The 26,863-nt window shown below is 41.1% G+C and overlaps 1 protein-coding gene and 1 non-coding gene across 9 annotated transcripts in view; one reads left to right on the forward strand and one right to left on the reverse strand.

Annotated features, from left to right (window-relative positions):
- Positions 1-26,863, forward strand: part of RERE (arginine-glutamic acid dipeptide repeats) — a 415,037-nt gene that overhangs the window by 256,220 nt on the left and 131,954 nt on the right. For 7 of the 8 annotated variants that reach the window (XM_059875727.1, XM_059875728.1, XM_002694049.6 and 4 more), the window contains one exon: positions 2,489-2,593. In XM_059875727.1, coding sequence (XP_059731710.1) covers positions 2,489-2,593 — 105 coding nt within the window. Of the gene's footprint in view, positions 1-2,488; positions 2,594-15,888; positions 16,094-26,863 lie in introns of those variants that run through there. The other variant, XM_005217008.5, reaches the window with a different exon arrangement.
- Positions 24,438-24,510, reverse strand: TRNAE-CUC (transfer RNA glutamic acid (anticodon CUC)). The gene has a single exon. It is a non-coding gene; the product is annotated as a tRNA-Glu (tRNA).

The following is a 26,863-nucleotide window of genomic DNA, read 5'->3' on the forward strand; positions in this document are numbered from 1 at the left end:
AGATGACAGCCTTCTCTTCTCACTGATCTGGGTTTTCCCTAAACCATTTGTGTTGCCACTCCAGTAAAGAATCTGCCTGCAAGTGTGGAAGATCTGGGTTCGATCCCTGGCTTGGGAAGATCACCTGGAGGAGGTCATGGCAATCTACTCCAGTGTTCTTACCTGGAGAATCCCCATGGACAGAGGAGCCTGGTGGGCTACTGTCCATGGGGTCAAAAAGACTCAGACACAATCGAGCAACTGAGCACAGCATAGCCATGTCCTTCCCTGGGAGCATTTTGGCAGTGGTTTTGGGTGTCACAGTGATGGCGCATGTGGGTGCTTTGGGGCAGAGGCCAGTGATGCTGCTCACTACAGGAAAGCTGCTGTCAACAAAGGATTTTAAGTAAAATTTAAAATTCATTTCTCTTGGAACTTTAGGAATTCAATAGTATTTTTATTAAATTTCTAAAATGGAGATTGTCTGAGATCATCTTGTCTTCTGTCCAGTACTGAGGCTTTGGTCACAGGTTCCTTAAGCTCTATGGGAAAGGAGGGCATTGCTTTTTGATTTGGCAGGAAGTGAATGAACATCTGCCATGTTGACATCCCTCAGTTTCTTTCACTAACACCTTGGCCGGTAGCAAGCGTGTGCATGTTGTTAACGTGCCAGTTCGTGGACCCTTGTGGGAATGGAATGCCTATTCAAGCAGTGGGAGATCACATCCCTGGAAGTGTCTCACATGTGTTGTTGATGAACCTTTGATCCACCAATTCTCTCTACTCTGATCTTAGCCATTGGCTTCCACTTGAGTGGAAGTACTCTTTTCCACTCCAGTACTCTTGCCTGGAAAATCCCATGGACGGAGGAACCTGGTAGGCTGCAGTCCATGGCATGGGGTCACGAAGAGTCGGACACGACGGAGTGACTTCACTTTCACTTTTCACTTTCATGCATTGGAGAAGGAAATGGCAACCCACTCCAGTGTTCTTGCCTGGAGAATCCCAGGGACGGGGGAGCCTGGTGGGCTGCCGTCTGTGGGCCCGCACAGAGTCAGACACGACTGAAGCGACTTAGCAGTAGCAGTAGCAATGATGTTAAAGTTGCCTAAATGGCTGAGGGAGTTGAAATTCTTAAAACCTCCCTGTCTTCTTGGGAATCTCAGAAGTTCTCCCAACACTCCAGTGTGTGCATAGTTGTGTGTCATGGGGAGGTGGGCGGTACCTCATGATGTGATGTAAATGACATTTACATTTGGAGCCTGGAAACTCTGCTTCAGGAGTTAAGTAATGTAGAACGCTCAACTATATTGTGGTCTAACTTATGTTAGTAGATGAACCTGCCTTACTGCATTTCGATGGAAAAGTATTTTCCAGTGTAGTCATTTACACTACAGTTACGTGAAAATTTTTAGTTACTGAAATTTGTATTTATATATATATATATATTTGTATATATATATACATATATATATATACTGAAATTTGTATTTATATATATATATATATAAAGTTGTGTATTTATATATTCAAACACATGTATATATTTAAAAAGTTAAAATTTCTCCAGGTTTTAATTTCCAAGACAGTGAATTTCTTCCATACTCAGTTACACTTTCTCCTTATCTTAAGGCAGCAGGAGGAAAAGGCCCATTTTGCTTTGATGATTACAAAGACTTTAGGTGGATTTTTGGGTAAAGTAGTGTGACTGTGGTTTAAATTTTCCCCCCAAATATTTCATATCCTTTAATCCCAATCCTGCCCTTAGTTTATCTTTGTTGTTTAATTTTATTATAAGACTGAGATAAAAGCAGTTATGTTGTAAAGTTGTAGGTAAAAGCAGTCATGAAACAAAAAATATATGTATTATTGGACATTTTCTTATTTTGGGGGGAAACTCCCATTTTTCTGAATAGATAATTAACGAGTTTGTCACCATATTCTGCATTTTCTTGGAGTACTATGGATTGAGTTACATCTCCCTCACTCTTACCTTTCCAGCAGTAATATTTTTTTTTATAAGGGAAAGAGTACTTTTTATTACATACCTCTTACCAGTTCAGTTCAGTTCAGTCGCTCAGTTGTGTCCAACTCTTTGCGACCCCATGAACTGCAGCACACCAGGCCTCCCTGTCCATCACCAACTCCCAGAGTCCACCCAAACCCATGTCGATTGAGTCGGTGATGCCATCCAATCATCTCATCCTCTGTCGTCCCCTTCTCCTTCTGCCCTCAATCTTTCCCAGAATCAGGATCTTTTCAAATGAGTCAGCTCTTTACATCAGGTGGCCAAATTATTGGAGTTTCAGCTTCATCATCAGTCCTTCCAGTGAACACCCAGAACTGATCTCCTTTAGGATGGACTGGTTGGATCTCCTTGCAGTCCAAGGGACTCTCAAGAGTCTTCTCCAGCACCACAGTTCAAAAACATCAGTTCTTCTGCCAGCAGTATTTTGATTTACAAAGCAGTTGACAGTATTGCTAACATTTTTTGTTTGTTTATTTTCAGAGGGAAGTGTAACATCTCCCATTTTTCTGACATATTTGCTGCTAGAGAGTTTAAGGCCCGAGTGGATTCATTCTTCTACATACTAGGCTACAACCCTGAGACAAGGTAAGTGCATCACATGGGCCCCTAGGTTGAGAACTTCAGCTTCTCGTGCGCGCGCACGCGCGCGTGTGTGTGTGTGTGTGTTTGTCTGCACTTCTGGGCATATTCTCCTAAGATGAGAAAGAAAGAGAGAGAGACACAAAGTCCTGTAGTAAATCTCTTTGAAAAGAGCTGTAATTAATGTCTGTGGTATCTAAAGCAGCTTGCCCCCTGCTGCCTCACTCATTAAGAAAAGGAAAAGTGAGAAATTTGGGTTTGCAGAGGGCAAGATAAAGACGTATGTTTCGTTGGTCTGTATTTTGAACTTATTATGAACTGTACTCTCATGAACATTCATTCAAACTTTCCATTATACCATACTGAAAATACTAGGACATTGTGGTTGTGTTGATTAGTAATTTGTTCCTTTAATAAATCCCCAGGAACACTCACTGAAATATCTCTAGTAAGACTGCTAGTATAAGATGGATACATCCATTTCTCAGCCATCTTGGTAAATAGAATTATTACTTTTTGAATGAAAAGCAACAGAGTCAAAATACTATAATTTAACAGAAGAAATTGTTTGTCTCTAATAGGCTGTAATTTTAACTCATCCCATGAGAGAATGTCTGTAAGACTGTATGTATTCATATTTATCTTGTATCACTCATGTGACTGTGTGTTTTATTAAGGATTTTAAAAAATGAGAGGTCATTAGATGACCAGGTAGTCTATGCTTGCTCAGGACAATCAGGACATAATCTGCAAGTACAGTGATTGAGTAAGAAATGAAAGATGCTTGGCTCAAGGAAGTTAGTGGGAGAACTACGTTAAGTATAATTGTATGATGTGTGTTGTTTTAGTGAAAACTTGTTTCTGGGAGATGCTGAGAAATGATAGATAACATTTAGAATGTTGCTGTTTAGGTCATCAAACTAGGGTCAGTAAAAGGGAACGTATTCTTTTTTGTGGTTCTAAGAGGCTGAATTAAGCTCGGTTGGAACATATATATTAGTCTTTCTCTCCATATGTATACTAGACAACAGCTATGGGGTAATAGTCACCTTTTTTGCTTACCTTTAAAAAAAAAAACAATGAATTTGAGTTTCGTTTTCATTTTCAAAAGTATGCTCTATTCCAATGACAGAGAAGGTGATCAGCAGTAATGTTTAAATAGCACCTTCTGTTTCAGAATGTTTATTTTACATATGTGTTAATTAGCTGCCTGGTCATATCTTTTTGTTGCCCCAGTGAAGTGTGGGACACTTGAACTTGGTCTTCTGTCTGGATGCACAGTTGTCTGTTACTACAATGATGTTGTGTTTATTTAACTTTGTGATAGTAGCTGTCATATTGCACAAGTTAGATTGTTTGAGGGAAATTTGTGTTTTAAGTGTTTAGCTCTTGGGTTCAGAACAGCCAGTCAGATTCTTTTTTCACTAGCTTTGGTTTTGCATCTATTTTTGCGGAATGCTTATTTACAGTGATTTGTAACTTACCTGTGTTAGGCTGAAGACTCAAACACAAACTCTTGTCTCATTTTTTTATATGTTGCTGGCAGTCATGATACTTCATTGATACTTGCCATCAATTTTGCTTTAAAACCTGAGTTAGGCGTGTGATAGAGGAATCTATTATTACTTATCTCAGCTGAAAAGGCAACACTGAACCATGCCTGTAGCAGCACTTTTACAGGCTCTGCATCCTGAATCACTCTAGTGCTTTGGCCTTAGTCCCATTCATTCATTTCTGTTCTTGTTCCCTGTGTCCAGCTTGTGTTGGTGTAGTGTAAGAGCCTGGGGGTTGTTGGATGAATTGAGCAGTTCATCAAATAAAATTTTAATGTGTCCTTTTAAGTGATAAGTTGGTGGCAGGTCCCAAAAAGTGAGTGTGAATGTTTCCAGTGATGAGCCAGTGTGACACAAGCTCACTGGTTTCACCATGAACACTACTTTCTCCCTCTGAAGTTCTAGGTTTGATGTACACATCCCATAGTTTCTCAAATCATCAGAAGTGTGTGTGTGATTTAGCAGAGTTTAGAAAACTGTGTGTCTTCTCCTCCTGGTTTATGCACAACGCAGTCCTTAGAATGCTCGGGGTGCATGCTCTTTGTTTCTGCCTTTGTTTCAGGTTTGTGAGGGAGGGGGCAGTGGGGTGAGCTGGTTTCTCATATGGTTATCTACCATGTGGATGAGCGGGACCAGCATGGGATGGTGTCTGCCAGGTGTTGTGTGCTGACTTGGTGCCCCGAGTCATCTGGAGAGGATTATCAGACTGTTGTAATAATAATCCTGTGAGATGGTGCACTGACTGATCAGTAAGACCACTGGAGGTTAAAGAATGATTCTGTGACTCCTAACTTCGATGACTGTTTCCCTCCCTTTAATTAGTGTGGGAACTCTAAGTGAGCAGCTAAAACTGAAGTTTAAGATGAAGATATTTCCATAGCAAATTTTCTGATGGTAGTTAACAGTTGACTTAGGTAATTTTCCGTAATTTATTTAGCATCTTAGCCAGCACTGAATGTTAGGTTTTTTTTCCTTCTTCTAACATTTATCACAGATCCTTTTATAGGCTACTTTTCCTCCCTAACTTCATTATTACATTCTTGAAAGCTCTGAAAATCAAAAAAAATTTCTAAGTTGGGTGCTAAAACTCTCATTTGACCATGAGGTCAAAGTTGGCCTGAACTGATATGAGACTTTTTATACTCCTAATATAGTTCAGTTTGCTTTTTGCACAACTTTGACTACAAATTACCAATATGATAGGATAGGGGTCATTGCTCAGACACTGCTGGGGTATTAAGTGATGTATAAACTATGGAACTTCCTAAATCCAAGAAGTTCTTACATCTGAAAATCCTCTAGTCCTAAGGATCTTGGCTCAGGGATTGTCATATTGTGTTCTTGCTAACCATGACATTTAAGGAACTAAACTTGAGCAAAAAATACGGGAGTAGATGTTTCTAGCTTTAGTGAAGAGTTATTAGTCATTCAGTTGTGTCCAGCTTTTTTGCAACTCCATGGACTGTAGCCCACCAGGCTCCTGTTCATGGACTTCTCCAGGCAAGAATATTGGAGTGGGTAGCCATTCCCTTCTCCAGGGGATCTTTCTGACCCAGGAATTGAACCCCGGTCTCCTGCATTGCAGGCGGATTCTTTACCATCTGAGCCACCAGAGAAGTCCTTTTAGCTTTAAGTACGGATAGCATCACCGACTCAATGGACATGGGTTTGGGTGGACTCCGGGAGTTGCTGATGGACAGGGAGGTCTGGTGTACTGCGGTTCATGGGGTCGCAAAGAGTCAGACGTGACTGAGCGACTGAACTGAACTGAACAATACAGACTACAAGGGGCTGGCAAATGAGAGAGAACTTGGAACCTTCAGTAACTGGAGTTTCCTTTTGGAGTTTGTTTTAGTGTTTCTGCACTCAGGGAGTGTTCACTTTTGCTCCACAGATAAGCTTCACTCCAAATTTACTTCTGCAGTCAGCATGCCCTGCAACATAATGTCATTATGTTCTCATTTTCTTTGAAGTGTCTTATCTAAAATCTGGTTAGAAACTTTAAATAAAGTCAATAAATTTCAGCTTAGAGGTCCTAGTACATAACACCAAGTTGCACTTTTCACTTTCATGCATTGGAGAAGGAAATGGCAACCCACTCCAGTGTTCTTGCCTGAAGAATCCCAGGGACTGGGGAGCCTGGTGGGCTGCTGTCTATGGGGTCACACAGTCAGACATGACTGAAGTGACTTAGCAGCAGCAGCAGCCCGTATATATGTATTTGGCCAAAACACCAATATCCTTGGTTGAACTAAAGTAGGATTGATCCTTGCTTAGAAAAAGAGCCAGGCCATAGAGACCTAGTTCCATCCGTCCATTTCTTGTCCCTGTTTTTTGTCTAGTACCTCATGAACATTTAATCTGACTGCTTGATCATTTTGTTAAGACCAGCCACCTGGAAAGATCTCCCCTTTTGGACCCAGGCAGCCTGGGTTCTGATCTGTGCTGCCACTTCATCTCTGTGTCCATAGGTAAAGCTTGTACTTCCTGGACCGTTTTCAGCTTTAGTAGAATGGGGAAAACAAAAACAGGGTAGCTTTTGTAAACTGTCAAGATTTTTAGTTGCTTCTCAGGAATTGCAAAAATAATTATAAATTTTCTTTTGAAGAAAAGATTGAGAAATATCTTTTTAAAAACCCTGTAAAATGTTAAATCCAAAAGCAAAACATGAGCTACTTCCTAAGAAGTCTTCCTTCTACCAGGTAGATTGTTAACTGTGAGATTGATTTTGCTGACATGTAGACGTCCAAGCACTGGGGATTCTTGCCTCTCCTTGGAATATGATAAAATCTTTGAGAACATACAGTTGCTAAAAATGTATGGTAAATTCCTTCATTGACCATGATGAAACTGACTGAACAGTTACAGTAAGTATGTGAGTGATGTTGATGTGAAATAATACATTTCTACAGTCAGAATATTTTATTGAAAAATTTGCGAGGCAAAATTGGAAAAAAAATACTGAGAGAGCGATTTGGGCTTTTTATAGCAAATGAGAGTGTTCTCCGTGTAGCTCAGGGTGGGGATTATTGAATATTTGTTCTTTCCCTCATCTTCCCATCGCCCCACCTCTGTAGGTTCAACCTGTTGGCCAGTGCCGTGTGTGTGTGTGCGCGTGTGTGAGAATTTTGACCTTTTCTGAGTCTATACCTTTCATTTCTTGGAAAAGTTTTTCTTACCTTTCTGCCTCAGACCAGTGAGTTAGGAGGGGAAGGAGGAAATAGTGAGTAGGGTCCTAGGAAGAACAGGTTTGCAGAGTGGCCATGTGAAAGAGGTGCCTTTATTCTTAAATTATTAAGCATGGATTTTCCCAGGATCCAGTCCCTTTGTTTCCCCTTGCTAAATAAGAATACCTTGGGTCTCTAAGGTGTGTTTAGGAATAGTAAGGAAAAGGGGATAGTAAGGCGATGGCACCCCACTCCAGTACTCTTGGCTGGAAAATCCCATGGATGGAGGAGCCTGGTAGGCTGCAGTCCATGGGGTCTCGAAGAGTCAGACACGACTGAGCGACTTCACTTTCACTTTTCACTTTCATGCATTGGAAAAGGAAATGGCAACCCACTCCAGTGTTCTTGCCTGGAGAATCCCAGGGACAGGGGAGCCTGGTGGGCTGCCCTCTATGGGGTTGCACAGAGTTGGACACAACTGAAGCGACTTAGCAGCAGCAGCAGCAACAGCAATGTTATTTAAAATGTAGCATTCTGTGTATCAGCTGGCCCCTGGGCAATCCCACTCTGTAATACAGTTTTATACAAGCATCAGTGGGCTCTTCTAAGACTTTGGCTGTAGCATGAAACATCTGATTATATTCTTGCTTCTTTGCGCCTTGAACATGAGTCATCTCTTGGTAATCAGGTAGAAAGCAAGTAGATCACCTGAATTCACCTGTGCCCTCTCTGTTTATCTTTTTCCAGGAAGCAGGGTTCTTTTTTTTTTTTTTAAGCAATATTGAAGCTTAACTATTATTATCCTTACATTTAGTAGTAATCATAAACAGAGGCACTTGCAAGAATTTGTATTTAATCTTCCCCACAATGGTGACAATCATGTTATTAATCATAGCGATATTGTTTACCTGACACTGTGCTGAGTGTTTTACTTGCTTGATTCATTTCATTTTACTTTGTTTGGAAACAGTCTTGACCATACAGAACTGTTGCAAGTGCAGTAGAAAACCTCTGTTTAACTGAACCATTTGAAAATAATTGTCACCAGGAGGCTATATCACACTCTAATAGTCTGTGTATTTCCTGTGAACAAGGGCATTTTCTTACATAACCCCAATATTGCCTTCAGAATCAGGAAATTGTCAAGGAAACATTATTGCCCTGGAGTTCTCAGACCCTTCTGAAGTTTCTAAACAAAAGGCTATAGCAGAAGGAATCCAGTGCAGCATTACGTGGTTAGTTGTCATAGGTCTGTTCAGTCTCTTTCAATCAGACAAGTTTCTCCTTCCTTCACCATGATGTTGGTACTTTGGGAGATTATCAGCTAATTGTTTTGTAGACTGTTGCTCACTTTGCATTGATGATGTTTCCTTCTCATTAGATTTACATCATATATCTTTGACAGGGACACTGCAAATGTGTGTTCTTTTTTCTACATCCTGTTGTGTTATACAATTCTAGTTTGTCCCATTACTGGTAATGTTCATTCTCATTTGTTGAATAAGGTGGTATTTGCCAGGTTTTGCAATTGTACAGTTTCTCTTTTTCCTTTTACAATTGATGACCATTTTGTAAGGTAGTTGCTTTGAGACCCTGTAGATACCTTCTTCCTCATAATAGTTTGAATTATTCATTTATATCAGGGTGGACTAATGGTTGCCGATTAATCTGTTGTAATTGTTGTTCAGTTGATATGTCTTTTGTGACTCTTTGCAACCCCATGGACTGCAGCAGCCAGGCTCCTCTGTCCTTCAATATCTCACAGAGTTTTCTCAAATTCATGTCCATTGAGTTGGTGGTGATATCTAACCATCTCATCCTCTACCACTGCCTTCTCCTCTTGTCCTCAGTCTTTCACAGCATCAAGGTCTCCTCCAGTGAGTCAGCTCACATCAGGTGAGCGAAGTATTGGAGCTTCAGCTTCTGCATCAGTCCTTCCAGTGAATATTCAGAGTTGATTTCCTTTAGAATTGACTGGATTTCTCTCCTTGCTGTCTAAGGTTATAATCTGTTACTGTCATTCACTTTGAGGTCCCATTTTGGTGAATAGTACTTAGGAACCCGGATCAGGTTCTCCGTGTGTTCACTGCTTTGTGTCATGTTCTCAGGCCTCCAAAGTGAACAGGGCTCGGAGGCTGAGGGTCAGGGAGGTAATGCATGCTGTGTTTACACCTACATTTCTGTGTGTGTCTGTCCGTCCATGAGTTCATACCAAACTTTCCAATTCTAGTCTAATACCACAAGGTTCTTGCTAATTTTTTTTTTTTGCTTTTCCTTATTTATAATTATCTCATCTTTAACAGTAGAAAATTTCATCTCAGTGTCCTATCTTTACTTCCAGTTTCCTGTCCCAGACTCTGCTCTCTCTCACACATGGACGGATTTTGACTTCTTGAGCTGTAATTTTAGTAGGTTTATCGTTTGCTATTTCTTAGTGTGACCTCTAGGAATCAAATTTGTAATATCATCTGTTCAAGGTGTGTGGGATAACGATTCCTACTGCCATGCAGTGAATGCTTACTCTTAGATTAATTATTTTGTTCCTGTAAAGGCTCAGTTAGGTTGGCATTATCTTTATTTTATAAATGAGGAAAAATTGATATTATATTAAATAGATGCCTAAGGCATACAGTTAGTAAACAGGAAACCCCAATGCTGTTTGACTCAAAACTTTGTGCTATTAATTTCTATGGTTTCATCATAGATTGATTCATATACAACATATTTTCTTCTGGCTGTTTTGGGAAATAACTTTGTTTTTCTAATAAAGAAAAACATGTACCTACTAAAGAATAACTTGACAAATTTAAAAATTAAAGAAGCAAAAGTGTTATAATGGTAATTCTATAAATCATATTTGTGTTTTTCCTTAAATATATATCTTTGTGCTTGTATAGGTATTTGTGTGTATATTAAGATTATAATTAATATGTTTATACATAATGTACAAGTAATCACACATTCCTCTATTTGTCCATCTTCTTCTGCTAAGAACATAATTCCATGTTATGAAACATTTTACAAACATTTGTGACGAGCACCTTGTATATACCATCCTAGGGATGTGCTGTAATTTTTCTATTCAGTTCATATTATTGGACATTTATGGTTTTCTCATTGTTTAAATAGCGTGATCAAAGAACATTGTGACCGTCCTTTTTCAACATAAATATTTGTACTTCAGCTGAAAAGCGAGTGTGAGTGGATTTTCCTTATTTCAGTGAATTTGGATCTGAGACATTTCAAAATTCACTTCTGTTTTAGTGAAGTCATCTTTTCTACTCATAATGGCTCATGGTCTTTGTACAGCTTTTGGGGACAAAAAGCTGGAGCTGCATATAAATATTCTCTGGTTTGCTTTTCCTGTGTCATCACATTTGAGCTCTCGAAACATTCACCAGAGGTGGCAGGAATTGGAGACAGTTGAGAGACAGCATATGTATTTGGAAACACAGCCTACTAAAGAACTTTAATAGGACCAAAACCCAGATTTGATCATTCCAAAAACCCTTTTGCAGTGAACATCTACAAATACTGCATAAAATACCACAGAACTTTTAAATGCAGAGCTGAGCTCACAAGAATGAAGAGAAACTAAAAATTTTAGGAGTCGGAGTGAGAGGAATTGAGTCATTTGCTCATCTTCATGCAGATCTTTGGTTTTGACACTCAGCAGGTATAGGAGATGAGGTTTTGATTTCAGGGGTTTAGGAAGTTGGAGCTGAGAGCCTGTGTGAAGTTAGGGTCATCAAAGGTCTATTCTTTTGGTGGAAGGATAAACTAGTTAACATATCTGGGACTAGAGGAAAATGACAGAGAAACATGTCTAAGTTTGGGACTCCAGACCAAAAAAGGAACAGGGGGAAGAGATCGAGAAGTCGTCTTATAATTCGTAACTTTGGGCCTTGCTCCCAAGACTGCTAAGTCACTTCAGTCGTGTCCGACTCTGTGTGACCCCATAGACAGCAGCCCACCAGGCTCCCCCATCCCTGGAATTCTCCAGGCAAGAACACTGGAAGGGTTGCCATTTCCTTCTCCAATGCATGAAAGTGAAAAGTGAGAGTGAAGTCACTCAGTCGTGTCCGACTCTTAGCGACCCCCTGGACTGCAGCCTACTAGGCTCCTCCATCCCTGGGATTTTCCAGGCAGGAGTATTGGAGTGGGGTGCCATTGCCTTCTCCATGCTCCCAAGACAGTTTAGGCTTAAATTTGCACTCTTGAAAAATACAAGAACCCCATCATGAGAAGATAATATAGAAAGCCACCCTGGACACCTGACAGAAGCATGTGCAATTTTGGGGGAAGTACATGCCCTAATTCAAACATGTAGACTATGTACAGATAAAATATCTTTGACTTCTGAGCTCACTGTCAAAAATTACAAAATGTTGGAAGAAACTGTGTGTCATCAACTTGAATCAGATAAATGGTAAGAATGTCATTGCTAGAACTGTCAGAAAGAGACTGTATACTAGGCTTAAACAAAATAGAACTTTAATTTTTATGTAAGCATAGTCTGAAAGGAAGCAGTCCTAGGCTGGTATGAGGCTCTGCATCACCTCTGTGATCCTTAACTTTAGCTGTTAGTTTGTGCTCAAGGTGGTGATGGAATGGTAGCCATAACACCCAGATTTAAGGCTGGAAGAAAGAAGGAGTAGGTAAGAAATGCATGCCTTCTCCCTTTAAAGGCAGTTTTCATAATTTAGACAGAACTTCTCCTTTTGTTCTCATTAGGACAACAGGAAAAAAAAATTAAACTCATGCTTTACAGGTGAATTCTACCAGCCTTCTAGAGAATGGAGAAAAATGGTGTAGGTTTCCCAAGTTATTTTATGAGACAAGTAAAACCTTTATTCCAAAACCAGATAAAAAAGTAAGAGTTATAGATCACAAACATGCATGTAAAGTGCTTAAATAAAATGTGGGGAAACGGAATCTGGCAAAGCATTAAAAAATACTCAAGTTGGGTTTATAGAATACACAGATAGTTTAATAATTTATCTGTAGCATACTTTATTATTTTTTTAACATATTAAAGAAGAAAAAATATACAGTCATCTTGATGGAGAAAAAGCACTTGATGAAATTCAACACCCATTCAGTGTTTGTGGGGACAGGGACGGGAGTACCTCTTAGCAAGTCAACTGTAGAATGCAGCTCCCTCATCCTGACAGAATGGTTACTGAAAACCTACTGCAGACACCACCCTTAAAGGTGAAGTGTTGGAAGTATTTTGTCTAAAATCAGAAACAACAGAAAGACTCCCATCACCATCAAGAGATGAAAAAGAAGCTATGTGAGGATTGGGAATGAAGAAATGAACTTTTATTAAAATGATGCAGTATTTTTACCAGAGGAAAATCTATGAGCTAATGATTAGATGTGGTAAGATAAATCAGCATGTATGCTGGCTAAAAGATCAACATAAATATAAAACTCAGGTCCATTTCCATACACCAGGGACGACTTCAGAATAAAATTTTAAACAAGCTGTTTCTGAAACCTTCTCATCTCTTAAAAGGAAGAGTAGTAGTACTACAGTATTGAAGAGTAGTAGTAGTAGTACTCTTCAGTACTTTAATCAGTAGTACTGACTAAATGTCAAATAGGGTATCTTTCTTCCAGTGAGTATTTTTCTTTGGAGTTTCCTGAATATTAACTTTTCATTCCTGTTTCTTGCTTTTTAACTTCTTGTTTGTAAATAAGACATTTTTCTATTTCTGGAGAGTACCAAGCACTTTAAAGTCTAAGAAATTTCCATATTATAGCTCTTACTTTACCTTTGATAAACGTAAATTTTCTGCTCACCAAAAATTAGAATTATGGTGGACAGAGTGATTATTCAGTCAGTTTTTATCTAATAAACCTTTTTAGTTTTAGAAAGAATCTATTAGTGTAATATGTGCATTTCACCTGCTTGGCGCCCCTTTAATCTGTTTAGAAGTGTTCATCTTTGACCTGTTGATCACTAGGGATTAATTGGAGGAGAGAGGACTAGGAGGTCTGGGATCCAGAGACAGTGTATAGGTACCAGGGTCACAGGGCTTCTGGGAAGACCCAGCACTTGGGTGTCTGTTGTGCAAGTTGCTTGAATAGCTCTGCAGGCAGCCAGATGACGAGTTAGAGAAGCATAGTGGCAGAAGTTGAGGTCCAGGCAGGTTGTCAGGAGTGAGGAAGCATCTAGTAGGACTTCCCCGAGAGCTCAGTTGGTAAAGAATCCGCCTGCAATGCAGGAGACCCGGGTTCGATTCCTGGGTTGGGAGGATCCACTGGAGAAGGGAAAGACTACCCACTCCAGTGTTCTTGGGCTTCCCTTGTGGCTCAGCTGATAAAGAATCCACCTGCAGTGCGAGAGACCTGGGTTTGATCCCTGGATTGGGAAGATCCCCTGGATAAGGGAAAGGCTACCCACTCCAGTATCCTGGCCTGGAGAATTCCATGGACTGTATAGTCCATGGAGTCGCAAAGAGTTGAACACAACAAAGCAACTTTCACATTCAATGTTCAAGACAGCTGAGGGAGAAAATAAGTCCTGGGTCTTGGAGGCCCGTAAGGACTGAGCAGAGTTCCAAGGTGTCCCCAGCGTAGGACCATGCTTGGTCAGTGGAAATCAGGACCATTTCTAGAATTGGAATGTGTGGTTATAAGGGGTGCATTAGCTTACTTACTTTTCAGGTCTCAGGGCTCCTTAATTTTCTCCGTTGAGGAGGAGAGTTGACCCCATATTCTGAGGTTGGATTGAACTTAGAGCTGGGTCTTCAGCGGACTCAGTTTGAGGTTTGTGCTGTGGTCTGTGGAATGGTTCCCATGGTTTTTCAGAGTAATGATAAATTTATTAAGTTGTTATTTTATTTGATTTCTTCAAGCAATTTAGGAGCTTTTATGGGGCTTCTCTTGTGGTTCAGTCAGTAAAGAATCTGCCTGCAGTGCAGGGGACCTGGGTTCCATCCTTGATTTGGGAAGATCCTGTGGAGAAGGGAATGGCTACCCACTCTAATATTCTTGCCTGGAAAATTCCATGGACAGAGATGCCTGGCAGGCTTGGAGTTGCAAAGAGTTGAACATGACTTAGAGACTAAATGCACAGCTGGGTTTTAATTCAGTTGCTCTTAGTTTAAAGAGCTTTTTTTTTCTCTAGGCAGTTTCTAGTCACACACTTTTGGGGACATGTTACCTTTCATACCAGTAGGGAAGATGATCTTCCAACCTGTAGATACTTGTTTCACATTGTAGGTCAAAGGTAAAACTTGTTTAAGTGAAGTCTTGTGTTACAATTTTTTTAGCATGACAAGAGTTTTTCATTTTATCTTAGTCTCAGTTCAGTTTATCTGAAAGCGTAAACAGGAGATCCAAGGAAATGGAATGGATCCTGCGTTTACTTTGGGAATCTTGAGGACCCTGTATATTCTTTTAAGCAGCTTTTAATTTTTCCACACTCAATTACATTAATGGCAAACAGAATTGGCACTGTTCTTTCCTACCCTCTCTAGTCCTTTATAAATTTGGGGGAGTTTCATGGTATTCCTTTTCAAGTTTACAAATGGAAACTAAGCCCACATACACATCCAGAACTAGGATTTCTTATATGGCTGACAGCCCAGCTTCTGTTTTGTTGAAAGTGGAGGTCAAGGGTGAGGGCATAAAATGTGTTTTTCAGGATTTGAACAAAAAATGTCTGGGCTGGTACAGACTTGGATACTTTTTAGTGCTCAGTATGTCTATGTGACTTTAGAAATTGCTTCTGATTAAATTTTTACATGAATTTTGCTTCATAGGCAGTGTTCTAAAGAGTTGCCTCCAGTTCTGAATCAAGAGACCTAAACTGATATTTTTTAGGTACCTGGGTGTTCATTGGCCTCTCGATTTGAACCTTCGTGGTGTTTTTATTGTTAGCAGTACATTCCTTTTGCTAAGCACCCCTGGTTGGGTTTGTATCACTTTAGATGTTTTGTGTCTTATTTAGGCAATTTTAGAACTTCTTATCTAAGGGAGCTTATACTCTTTGTATAAAATCCAGTATTGTTGAGCTGCTCTTCAGCTATACTGTCCACTCTGCGCCTGTGGCTGTGATGATACCCAGTACTCCAGAACTTGGCCAGAACTGCTTGTATATCCTTTCCCCAAACGTGTACAGTCTTCCACAAGAAATTTGTGGGGTTCTTTCCCTTATGTAGCTGCCACTCTGTTTTTAGGTAGATGCCAATATTCTGTTCATTAGTCTCATGTATAATCACGCATATCTGTGCTTTTTAACTCTGTTTCTTCATCTTGCTATTTAAAACCATAATTTATCTTTGAGAGAAAAAAAAAGACCAAACAGAACTTGCTGTTGTCTAGACAGTGCAGGGTGTTTGTCTGCAGCCTGTGGGTGGCAGGCCGGCGAGGCCCCTGGAGTTGGCTGTCTGGGATCCCCTTTCCGCGGCCCCACTTCCCTTCACACTAGCTTGGTATGCGGGAGAAGCTGCAGTCTGTTGGCTGGGCTTTATTTACGGAAACAGCAGGGTTGAGATTGATTGCGTGGAGAGACAGTGTATGGATGAGGGAGGGTCACAGCACATGCTCAGTCCTGTCAGTGTGAGGGGGAAGTTTCTGCGTTCTGCGTGAAGGCTTAGGTCATAGCACAAGCTCAGTGCGAGCTCCGCGAGGGCTCTCAGACCGCATGTGCCTCCATTTTGAGTTGTGAGAGTAGAAAAGGGCAGAGTTTCCACAGTAAGTGGAGGTGCAGGGACACAGCTAGACTCACCAGAGCCTCTCTTAGTCATGGATGATCCGTTCAGCCCCTGCAGGTAGGCGTTCTCTCTCTGGCCTCCCGGAAGGAGTGTGATGGTTTGGGCTGTCGTCTCTCACTTCTGAGGATGTGTATGAATCATCTCATCATTCCTAGTGCATGTTTCTGAGAGCCTTGCATTCAGCCCCGGCTGGCCGTGTAGGTGGTAGAGCAGAGTGTGAGATCAGAGCTGAGAGTGGGGTCTGCTCAGAGATGCACGAAGCAGATGTAGAGTGTCTTAGATCTCTGTCCTCTTCCCCTTTCCCTCACCCCTTCCTCTCTGGTGCCGATTTAAAGCAAGCCTCACTGGGTCCCTGCTGCAGAGCCCGTTCACCTTCGGCACCTGCAGAGCAGACCTGCAGGCTGCCAGGCTGTGTGTGGCTGGGGGGGACGCCCGGGCCCAAGAGCCGCTCTGTTTGGATGTTTTAGGGAGGGTAGTAGGTGGGCAGCTATTGGTTGCTTTGAAGGTGGGTGGAACTTGTTTTGATTGAGAGCCTGTTTGCCAGAGCAAATTATAATTCTTGCGATCTTTTCCCAAAGTCTGAAATAGTGCATACATTTTGACATATGCAGGTTTTAGATTGTGGTTGCAACAGTATCAGCTTAAAATGGATTTTTAAAGAAATTAATGGTTATGGCATGGTATTTTCTGTTGCTTCCAAAGGAAGCAATCCATTCTTTCTTTTGGAGCTGGTGGAAAATTTCTTGGCAATTAAAAAAAAATGATATTCAGTGACGTTTGTGTTAGATATTGAGGTTCCAGGTTTTTTGTTTGTAATCTTTGTTTTCGGAAAAGATGGCATTTGTCCTGTATGTGTATTTTGTCATGTGACTTTCGAATTCTGTAGGAAAGGAGTGACAGGAGGAGTCACTGCCTGAGAAGGTGGAAGCGTCGACAAGGCCGGGCCTTGTGCTCCCTCTTTGACGGCCCCGGGCACCAGCCTTTCCTCTGAGGAGCGGCTGTGCTTTTTGTGCGTCCTGTTGGCAGACCAGGCTCAGGTGGATGGCTCTCACCGTTGTTGACTTAGGGAGCCAGTCATGATAAGCAGATACAGGACAAGTTGAATTCTGACCCAAGTAGATAAGAAGTTTTTGAATTTTATCAATTGTCCCTTTTTGTTTCTTCTCTTTTTCCTTCTGATAGAAGTTGGAAAAAATTTTGAAGTGACACTTAAGTTTTGTGCCTTTGTGAGGATGACAGGAAGCATACGACAGAGAAGACTGTGCAGATGAGAGACTCTCACAGGACCGGAAGAGTGTCCTGTACCTCAGTGACAGAGGAATTCTCCCTGTGAGCTCCTCCTGTGTGAGCGCGGAGCTGTGCATGGTTAATACCTATATGAGGAGGCCCTGGTTTGGGTGGTAGGTTAGGAAGGCTGACAGTACGTTCCAGTCAACAAAAATATTATTGAGGTATAACCTGGCTCCTAGCAGTTTCACTTTGGGGTTGTGATTAAGGAGGTGAATTATACAGGGATGATTTAAGGTTATTGCAATTACCTGCTGTTTTTAACTCTTTTCCCATTCCTTTGAGGGCTGTCATTGCTTTTGGTAATTGGGGGCTGATGGCCAGTTTGACCTTTCCCCATCCCAGGTAGCACTGCTTCTGGAATTTGCTGTCTTTCAGTTCTTTTAGAAGCACCTCTACTCTTCCATTCTCACCTCTCCTGTGAGTGTGGAGTCCTCCGTTCTTGAGTCTGGAGGAGCTGGATGTTTCAGCCTTGCTTTCACATGTGGGAGCCCTGCAGGACTCAAGTTTCTGCCTCATTTCAGAAAATCTACTGTTTGAGTTAGAGGAACACTTGTTAAGAAAACTGCGTTTCTGTCATAGGTTGTTTAATTCTCCTTAATTTTTTTTTTACCTTCGGCAGATCAGATGTGTACAAGAAGCTATAGGGGTAGCCGGACCACCTCTGGCTGGGTCCTCCCACTCGGCTGGCCGCTGGTCTGTGGAGCTCGAGTGTGGCCAGCTCATTAGACCACGAGGTCTTGTAGTAACTACTGGGATCTGTGCGGACCCTCTATTGTTAACAGTTGAATTTCTGTTTCCAGTCCACTGAAGTAAGTCATTAGAGCACTGTTTTACGTGCTGTGCATTTGTGCCACATGTTCCCGTCTTGGGAAAATACTTTTGGGAGATTACTTGCTGACCAGCTACCTTCTGCTCTGAGGCTTGTCTGGTGGTGGTGGAGGTGGGGGTGAAGGTGCAGCACATGGGGAGTTGTCCCTTGTTGGGAATATTGTCTCAGCCCTGGGTGGTGTGGACTTGGAAAGGAGGCTGGTGAGTTGCATTGTGACTTACTGTTCCTGTCCTGCTGCATATCAGGGATGCTGGGGAAGACACCGTATGTTTCCAGAAGAACGTGAAAGTAAAAGCTTCCCCAAATATTACCATGTTACTAGCTTTTCTTGTCATCACGTCAGCATCTTGAATCAGAGTCTGAGGTTGATCCTTACATTCAAAGTGTTCCTCTGTCAACATAAATTTTGCAGAGCCTGAGAATCTGCTTACGATAGATTGCTGCCCTTGACCACTTGCTAGATTCTGTTGTGTTAGCCTAAGAATTAATCAAAAGAACCTGACACCTGCGACCTAATATCTACTGTGTCTGTGAGTCTTCAGTCATTTGTTGGTCCTGATCCTTTTTCCTTCTGAATTAATTTTTCATTTTATATTTTGGTCATTACTGAACTGAGTTGTCCTTCAAACAGAAAAACATTCATTCTAAAGATGTAAAACATCATGTCTGACAGAGTAAAAAGAACAGTATGGGCAAAAGGGAGATTTGAAATTATGCGTGTGTTTGTGAATCTCCTCCCAAACTGATGGTCATCTGCCTTCAGCAGTTTGTGACAGGCAAGGAGTCAGGTTCTTGAATATATCTTTAAAGCAAATCTGAAAGAAAATGAATTGAGTCTCTTTAAGCTCTGTGAAACTTTGGATTTAAACTAAAAAAGTCCATTTTAATTCAGTTGGGATAATTGGACTTTCTATCAGAGTTCTCTGAACTATACATTGCTTGTGGCTCTTTGATTGATTGTCTTCCTTACTGGACTGTAGAGTGCCTGAGATGGGCCTCTGGCATGAATATGCTGAATTAAATGAGTGGCGTCTGTGGTAAGAGAGAAAACTCCATCTGGAGCTGAATGATATGGTTCAAATTCTACTTAGTAAGTGACATTTGTCATACTGAACTTCTGTTTTCTCATGGGTGATGGGGGTAAATATTCCTCACAGTTGTTATAAAGATTGGAAGCAAGCCATATGAAAGTGCTTGACACATAATTGCTCAGTGTATTTTTGTTATTAATTCAAAGTTCAAGTCTCCAATCTTGTGTAGGTGTGGTTAGCTTAACAATATCTGTAGTTGTTGGTCAATATGTTAGATTAAGACCATCTTAGGAATTGTGTTAGCAATTATGGTAATTAAATTAATGACCAATATGTTTGGCCAGGCTCTTTAGGTGTTAATGTTTTTCTCAAAGTTTTAAAAAAGGCTCTACTTCCATGTCATGTAGCATTTGGCGCATGCACTAGTACGCAGTGTTCTTTTCTGACCATTTTCTCTAATGGAGAGGGAGGAGCATGTGTAGGCTAATACTTGGGTCGCCAACACTGTCGCCTCTCCCTCCCCAAATTCACACCACTGCAGTGGCCAGGAGCAAGGGGGTGGTCCTTTTCTAAAAAAACAGCATTTTCTAGAGACTTCCCAGGAGGAAGAGAGAGACATTCAGATGGGTGTCGTAGACACACTTTCTTTGGTCCGAAGTCTCTCTTTTTCTGGGGACACTCTGTTCCTACATATTATAGGTTGATATCAGTGTATGGAAAGCCAGCAACATTTTTGGTCAGGAAATAGGCTTAATCTTTGAATACTACTCATTATAAATTATGGTGGGATTTTAAAATAAAGTTGTTTTCTGAACTGCCATGTGTGTGTTGTGGTGTGTGTGTGTGTGTATATGTATGTATATATGTATGTATGTTTGTGTTGAGTGTATGTTGAGTGTGGTCCTTACAACTGTTTCCTTCACATCATCATAGCAGGTGATGACAGTAAAACCCACGAGGAGCCTGAGGTAGGGTGGAGTCACATGCTGTGGACAGATATGCTGCCTGGTGGGAGACGGGGGATGGAACAGACAAATAAGAACTTTAGACAGTAGAACAAGGTCTTGGTAGTGATTTGAAACTAGATCCTTTCTCACTCATTTTTTTTTTTTCTCTAAGTTTATTCCATTAAAAAAAACTGATACTATTCTGGGATTATGTTTTTCCCATTTCTCAGTATTCTGATCCCTTTTTTTCCCCCCAGACTTTAAACTTTTTACTTTGTCTTGGGGTATAACTGATGAACAATGTTGAGGTAGTTTCAGATGTGCAGGGAAAGGACTCAGCTCTACATATATATGTTATCCATTTTCCCCCAAACTCCCCTCCCATCCAGCCTACTACCCAACATTTGAGTAGAGTTTCTTATGCTATACAGTAGATCCTTATTGGTTATCCATTTTGAATGTAGCACTGTCTCACATGTTATTTAAAAAAAATTTTTTACCAGTTTTTTCCTGATATTCATATTATTGTGTGGAGGCCATATTTACTGCATCTTGTTATCAGCATGGAAATTCTTCTTATTCCCTTAGCTAGTGCCTAAATTCTCGGTTCTAGATTTCAAATTATATTTACGGGGAATCTATTAAAAAAGAGCGACTTGAGGTCCTTTGTAGTTAACTCACTGGGACCCCTCAAAAGAGCACCTTTATCTCTTCCACCTTGGTTTCTTCTGTTCAGCTAGAAGGCTAGGATCGGGGGCCTTTTAGGAAGCTTCCATCAGAGAAAATTTCAAATACTATGTTCTGGATTTTAATGAATTCCTGTCTTGACCTTTGCATTTGTGTATGGATTGGAAATGTTAACTCTTCCAAATGTTGACTAATTTACTTTGAATGAATCCTGATTTTTTTTTCCTTCTGGAAAGTTTATCAAGCCTGTCTTAGATTAATTTGCTTGGGAGGGGAGTATACTCTCACAAATGAATTTTAACTTTCAGTGAAGCACTGAGTTGCTATTTAGTGGCTAAATGAGGGCTCCCCTAGTGGCTCAGACAGTAAAGAATCTGCCTAGAGACAGGTTCAATCCCTGGGTCAGGAATATCCACTGCAGAAAGAAATGGCTACCCATTCAGGTATTCTTGCCTGAAGAATCCCATGGATAGAGGAGCCTGGTGGACTATATAGTCCATGGGGTTACAAAAAGTCAAACACAACAAGCAACTAACACTTGCACTTTCATGGCTAAATGATAGTTGAGTTAAAATATTGGAGTCACTTATTAAAATAAATTTTTAATTTTACATAAAGTAAATAATAAAGTTTTATTTAATAAAATTTCTAATAAAATGAAATTTAGTGACTGCCAAAGGCTCTGGAAAGTAGTAGTTGAGCTAAAATCAGACTTAGTTCCTACCCACATGGTGCTTTCAGTCAGGATAGCCATCGAGAGAAATAATTACACAAGTGAAATATAAAATCCTGACTGTGACAGAGACTGAGGGAGAGGTCAGTGATGCTTTGGGAACCCCTAATAAAGGAACTGTCTCCCTTTCTCACTCTTGCCAGTGCTTGCAGCTAATAATAGTCCTGACTCCTGTATGACAGACATGTATCAACTTCTTTTCATGGATCATCTTTCATTTTCATAGCAGCCTTGCAAAGTAGCCTTTATGAATTTGATTTCAGAGATGGGCTCAGAGAGATTGAATTGTGTCCTCAAGATTACACTTAGAGCTGACAGAACCTTGATAGTGAAATTTCAGTCCAGCTTCATTTGACTCTAAAGTCTGTACTCCCCCCAGCACCCAGGCATCTGGACTCAGGTGTGTCTAACAAGTCTTCGCTCCGGGCAGTGAGGGCGCTCAAATCATGGGGCATCCTGGGGACATGCAGAGCACAATGATTTTACTCACGTTTTTGGATCTTACACTGAATGGTAATATGTTATGGAGTAGAATATAAATGAAGGTGAAAGAGGAGAGTGAAAAAAGTGACAAACCTAGACAGAGTATTAAAAGGCAGACATCACTTTGCTGAAAAAGGTCTGTCTATGGCACCCCACTCCAGCACTCTTGCCTGGAAAATCCCATGGACGGAGGAGCCTGGTGGGCTGCAGTCCATGGGGTTGTGGAGAGTTGGACATAACTGAGTGACTTCAAAATTCACTTTTCACTTTGATGCATTGGAGAAGGAAATGGCAACCCACTACAGTGTTCTTGCCTGGAGAATCCCAGGGACAGTGGAGCCTGGTGGGCTGCCGTCTATGGGGTCGCACAGAGTCCAACACGACTGAAGCGACTTAGCAGCAGCAGCAGTCAAAGCTATGGTTTTTTCAGTGGTTGTGTACAGATGTGAGAGTTGGACATAAAGAAGACTGAGCACTGAAGAATTGATGTTTTCAAATTGTGGTGCTGGAGAAGACTCTTGAGAGTCTCTTGGACTGCAAGGAGATCCAACCAGTCAATCCTAAAGGAAATCCACCCTGAATGTTCATTGGAAGGATTGATACTGAAGCTGAAGCTCCAATACTTTGACCATCTGACGTGAAGAGCCGACTCATTGGAAAAGATCCTGATGCTGGGAAAGATTGAGGGCAGAAGGAGAAGGGATTGGCAGAGGATGAGATGGTTGGATGGCATCATCAACACAATGGTCATGAGTTTGAGCAAACTCTGGGAGATGGTGAAGAACGGGGAAACTTGGCATGCTGCAGTCTTCAGGGCGGCAAAGAGTCAGACATGAGGTAGCAACTGAACAACAACAAAAACAACAACAAGAATATAAAATTTACATTTTTTTTAAAGAAACTATGTCAGACTTCAAAGAAATTTCAGACTTATTGGAAAGACTGCTTTAGAAATATGTTTTCATGCTGAAGAAATCTGAGACACCCACCATGCTGTTGTAGTCTTCCTTCTTATCAGTCCTTTTTCAGTCCTGCCTGCCACCTTTCTGAGAAGAAGTGATTCTGGTAAATTGTCTTTTGATTTCCTAAAATTTGATGTATTTCATTCTGGACCCATAGTCTATCTCTGTCGTCACTTTCTGAATGAGCTAGTAGCTAGAGATTCTAGTCTTTTTTCTGTTGATTTCATGTCAGTCTTCCTGTTCAGCTTGACACCCTCCAGAAAAGATGAGAATGATCTACTGTCCGAGCATTCTGATATGAAGGACGGATAAAGGAAGATGGCACTGTGATTTCATTCATTCACAGCACCAGCCACAGAGCAGGGTCTGACTTGAGAGTTACTGGTCCCAGCCTCTGGGGAATGTGCCAGGGGGAGGCCATGCATTATATTCTGTGTATGGATTGTGATGGAAAGTAGCCATGAAGGCTGCCTGTCAAAGGCCTCTGTTCTACCAGCTTGTGTCTTCTCCCCATGACTGCAGATCCTTGTCCCTCTTCTTTCCCTGTAGATGCAGATTCTTGTCTTAAGCAGTCACCATGATCACATAGAGATATTTGGGGGTCTTAAGCAAACATTCACAGACCTTGGCCTTCCTCACTGCATCCCTCTCTTGGGGGCAAGGCGTGGTGTTGTCCTGGCTGCTCTTTTTTTACAGCCAGCGTGCTCTTCTCAAGGAGCTTCCTGCATCTGGCCAGGCACCCCTGCCTCATCTCTTCTGCATAGATGCTTCTCCCTGTTTGATATTCAGTTGCAGGCTCCCTGCTCCTTTCTGTCCATTCCCTGTTTACTTCTTAGACTAAAACGTTTCCATGGTAACAGGTTACTTTTCAAAGGGAACATCTTGTCATTTTATTTAATCCACTGCAGCTGAAGAGGACTGAAATATTAAGTTGTAGTTGCCATGGACACTGCTTTGTTACATCAGTTTCTTTTGTGTCAGATTTCATATACAATGAATTTCTTTCTATTTTTTTAAACTCAAGGACTAAACACAATGACTTACCATTATTGTTGTAATTTGGCTTATGGGACTATTTTTTCATATTCCAGAGCAAAGATGTGTAGAATAATGGGGATTAAACTCAACTGTTTTGAAATATGTATATTATTTACATTAGTGGCACAGAGAAATACTTCCTTTCTGGTGAGGATGGTGATTTTTTTTTTTTTTTTGTAGTGTGCTTCACAGCTACGTATGTCTCAAAAAGGATGACCCCACACCAGATATCTCTAGTAAATTACAAAGAAAAAAGGAATATGAATCTCATTGCTTATTAACTATGGCATTATTTCTTCAGTAATTTTTTCAGCTGTTTGGAGTATATTTTTTAAAATTTATTTTTAAAATATTTATTTATTTGGCTGCACTGGATCTTAGTTGTGGCACGTGTAATATAGTTCCCTAACCAGGGATTGAACCTGGGCCGCCTGCATTGAGAATGCAGAGTCTTAGCCACTGGACCACCAGGAAAGTCCCTCGACATTCTCTTCCGAGGGGCTCTATTTGTCATTTGTTCAACTTTTTCATGTCTGGCTTTCTTTCTTATCCGTAGTCTATCTGTGATGCACCATTCAGTTAACCTGTTGTTTTGCTTTAAAACAACTTTTAATTTTTTAGTTTTATAGGAAGAGTGTCAGAGAAGGCAATGGCACCCCACTCCAGTACTCTTGCCTGGAAAATCCCATGGATGGAGGAACTTGGTAGGCTGCAGTCCATGGGGTCGCTAAGAGTCGGATATGACTGAGCGTCACTTTCACTTTTCACTTTTATGCATTGGAGGAGGAAATGGCAACCCACTCCAGTGTTCTTGCCTGGAGAATCCCAGGGACGGGGGAGCCTCGTGGGCTGCCATCTATGGGGTCGCACAGAGTTGGACACGACTGAAGTGACTTAGCAGCAGCAGCAGGAAGAGTGTTCCCATGTACCTTTCACTCACATCCCCAGTAGGTATGTATAGAACTCCAGTGCAGCATCAGAACCCAGGCCTGGGATGTTGGTACAGTATGTGTACAGTTCTGTCACATCTCATCGCAGGTATAGCTTTGTGTCACCACAGTCCTAATCAGGATCTGTTCTGTCATCACAAAGATTCCACTCCTTCCTTTCTCCTCCCACCATTCCCAACACCTGGCAACCATCTCTATAATTTTGCAATTTTGATAATGTTATGTAAGTTGAACTTTGATGGATTTTTCACTTTTAACATGATTTGTAGATTTAAGAAAAGCTTTTTGATTTTTGTCTTACTTTGATACTGGAAATGAACATAGAACTGAAGTATGGAAAGGGCTGTGTCTTCTCATAGTAATTCTGTTTTTAATTAGTTGTGTAATATTGGTTCAGTAACTTAATCACTCTGCCATATGGAATGTGGAGCTCTAACTTTGTAATCAGCTAAACTTGAATTTGAATCCTGGTTTTTCCAACCTGTTACCTGTGTAATCATGGGCAAGTTATAAACTCTCTTTGCTTCAGTTTCCTTATCTGGACAGGTAGTAATAGCACCTACTGTGTAGGGTCATCATCCTTAAGGTTAGATAAGACAATGTCTGAAATTTGCTGAGCTCAAAATTCCTGGTACATCGAAAGTGTTCATTGTGTATGTTAGTTTCTTTATCGATGTTACAATTACTACCATTACTATTATCTATTAAGTCAGGATACTGCCTCATAGAGTTGTCAAGGAATAATGAAATAATGTATACCTGGCATTGTTGTTATGTTTGTTTAGTCTGTAAGTCGTGTTTGACTATTTGTGACCCCATGGACTGTAGCCTACTGGGCTCCTCTGTTCATGGGATTTCCCAGCCAAGAATACTGGAGTGGGTTGCCATTTCCTTCTCCAGGGGAATCGTCCCATCCTGGGGATCAAACCCACATTCTTGTGCATTGGTAGGTGGATTCTTTACCACTGAGCCACCAGGAAAGCCGTGCCTGGCATAGAGAGCACTTAGTGAGTAGTAACTAGTGTTATTATTTCGCTTGTATTTGTCATACAAGTATGTTGTTCAGTCACCTGGTCGTGTCCAACTCTTTGTGACCCCATGGACTGTAGCACACCAGGCCTCTTTGTCCCTCACCATTTCCCAAAGTTTGCCCAAGTTCATGTCCACTGCATCAGTGATGCTATTCAGTCATCTCATCCTCTGACTCTCTCTTCTCCTTCTGCCCTCAATCTTTCCCAGCATCAGGGACTTTTCCAGTGAGTTACCTGTTCACATTGGATGACCAAAATACTGGAGTTTCAGCTTCAGCATCAGTTCCTCCAATGAGTATTCGTTCATTTAATGGCTTGCCTTGAAAAACAAACCGAGATCATTCTCTCATTTTTGAGGCTGTACCCGGATACTGCATTTCGGACTCTCTTGTTGATTATGAGGACTACTCCATTTCTTCTATGGGATTCTTACCCACAGTAGTAGATATAATGGTCATCTGAATTAAATTCTCCCATTCCCATCCATTTTAGTTCACTGATTCCTAAGATGTTGGTATTTATTCTTACCATCTCCTGCTTCACCACTTCCAGTTTACCTTGATTCATGGACCTAACAATCCAGGTTCCTATCCAATACTGTTCTTTGCAGCATTGGATCTCTCTTTCATCATCAGACACATCCACACTGAGCATTGTTTCCACTTTGGCCTAGCTGCTTCATTCTTTCTGGAGCTATTACTAGTTCTCCTCTGCTCTTCCCCAGTAGCATATTGGACACCGTCAGACCTGGGGGACTCATCTTTCAGCGTCATATCTTTTTGTCCTTTTATACAGTTCATGAGGGTCTCACAGTAAGTATACTGGAGTGGTTTGCTGTTCCCTCCT

The sequence above is a fragment of the Bos taurus genome, chromosome 16 (assembly GCF_002263795.3).
Source record: "Bos taurus isolate L1 Dominette 01449 registration number 42190680 breed Hereford chromosome 16, ARS-UCD2.0, whole genome shotgun sequence".
Lineage (NCBI taxonomy): Eukaryota > Metazoa > Chordata > Mammalia > Artiodactyla > Bovidae > Bos > Bos taurus.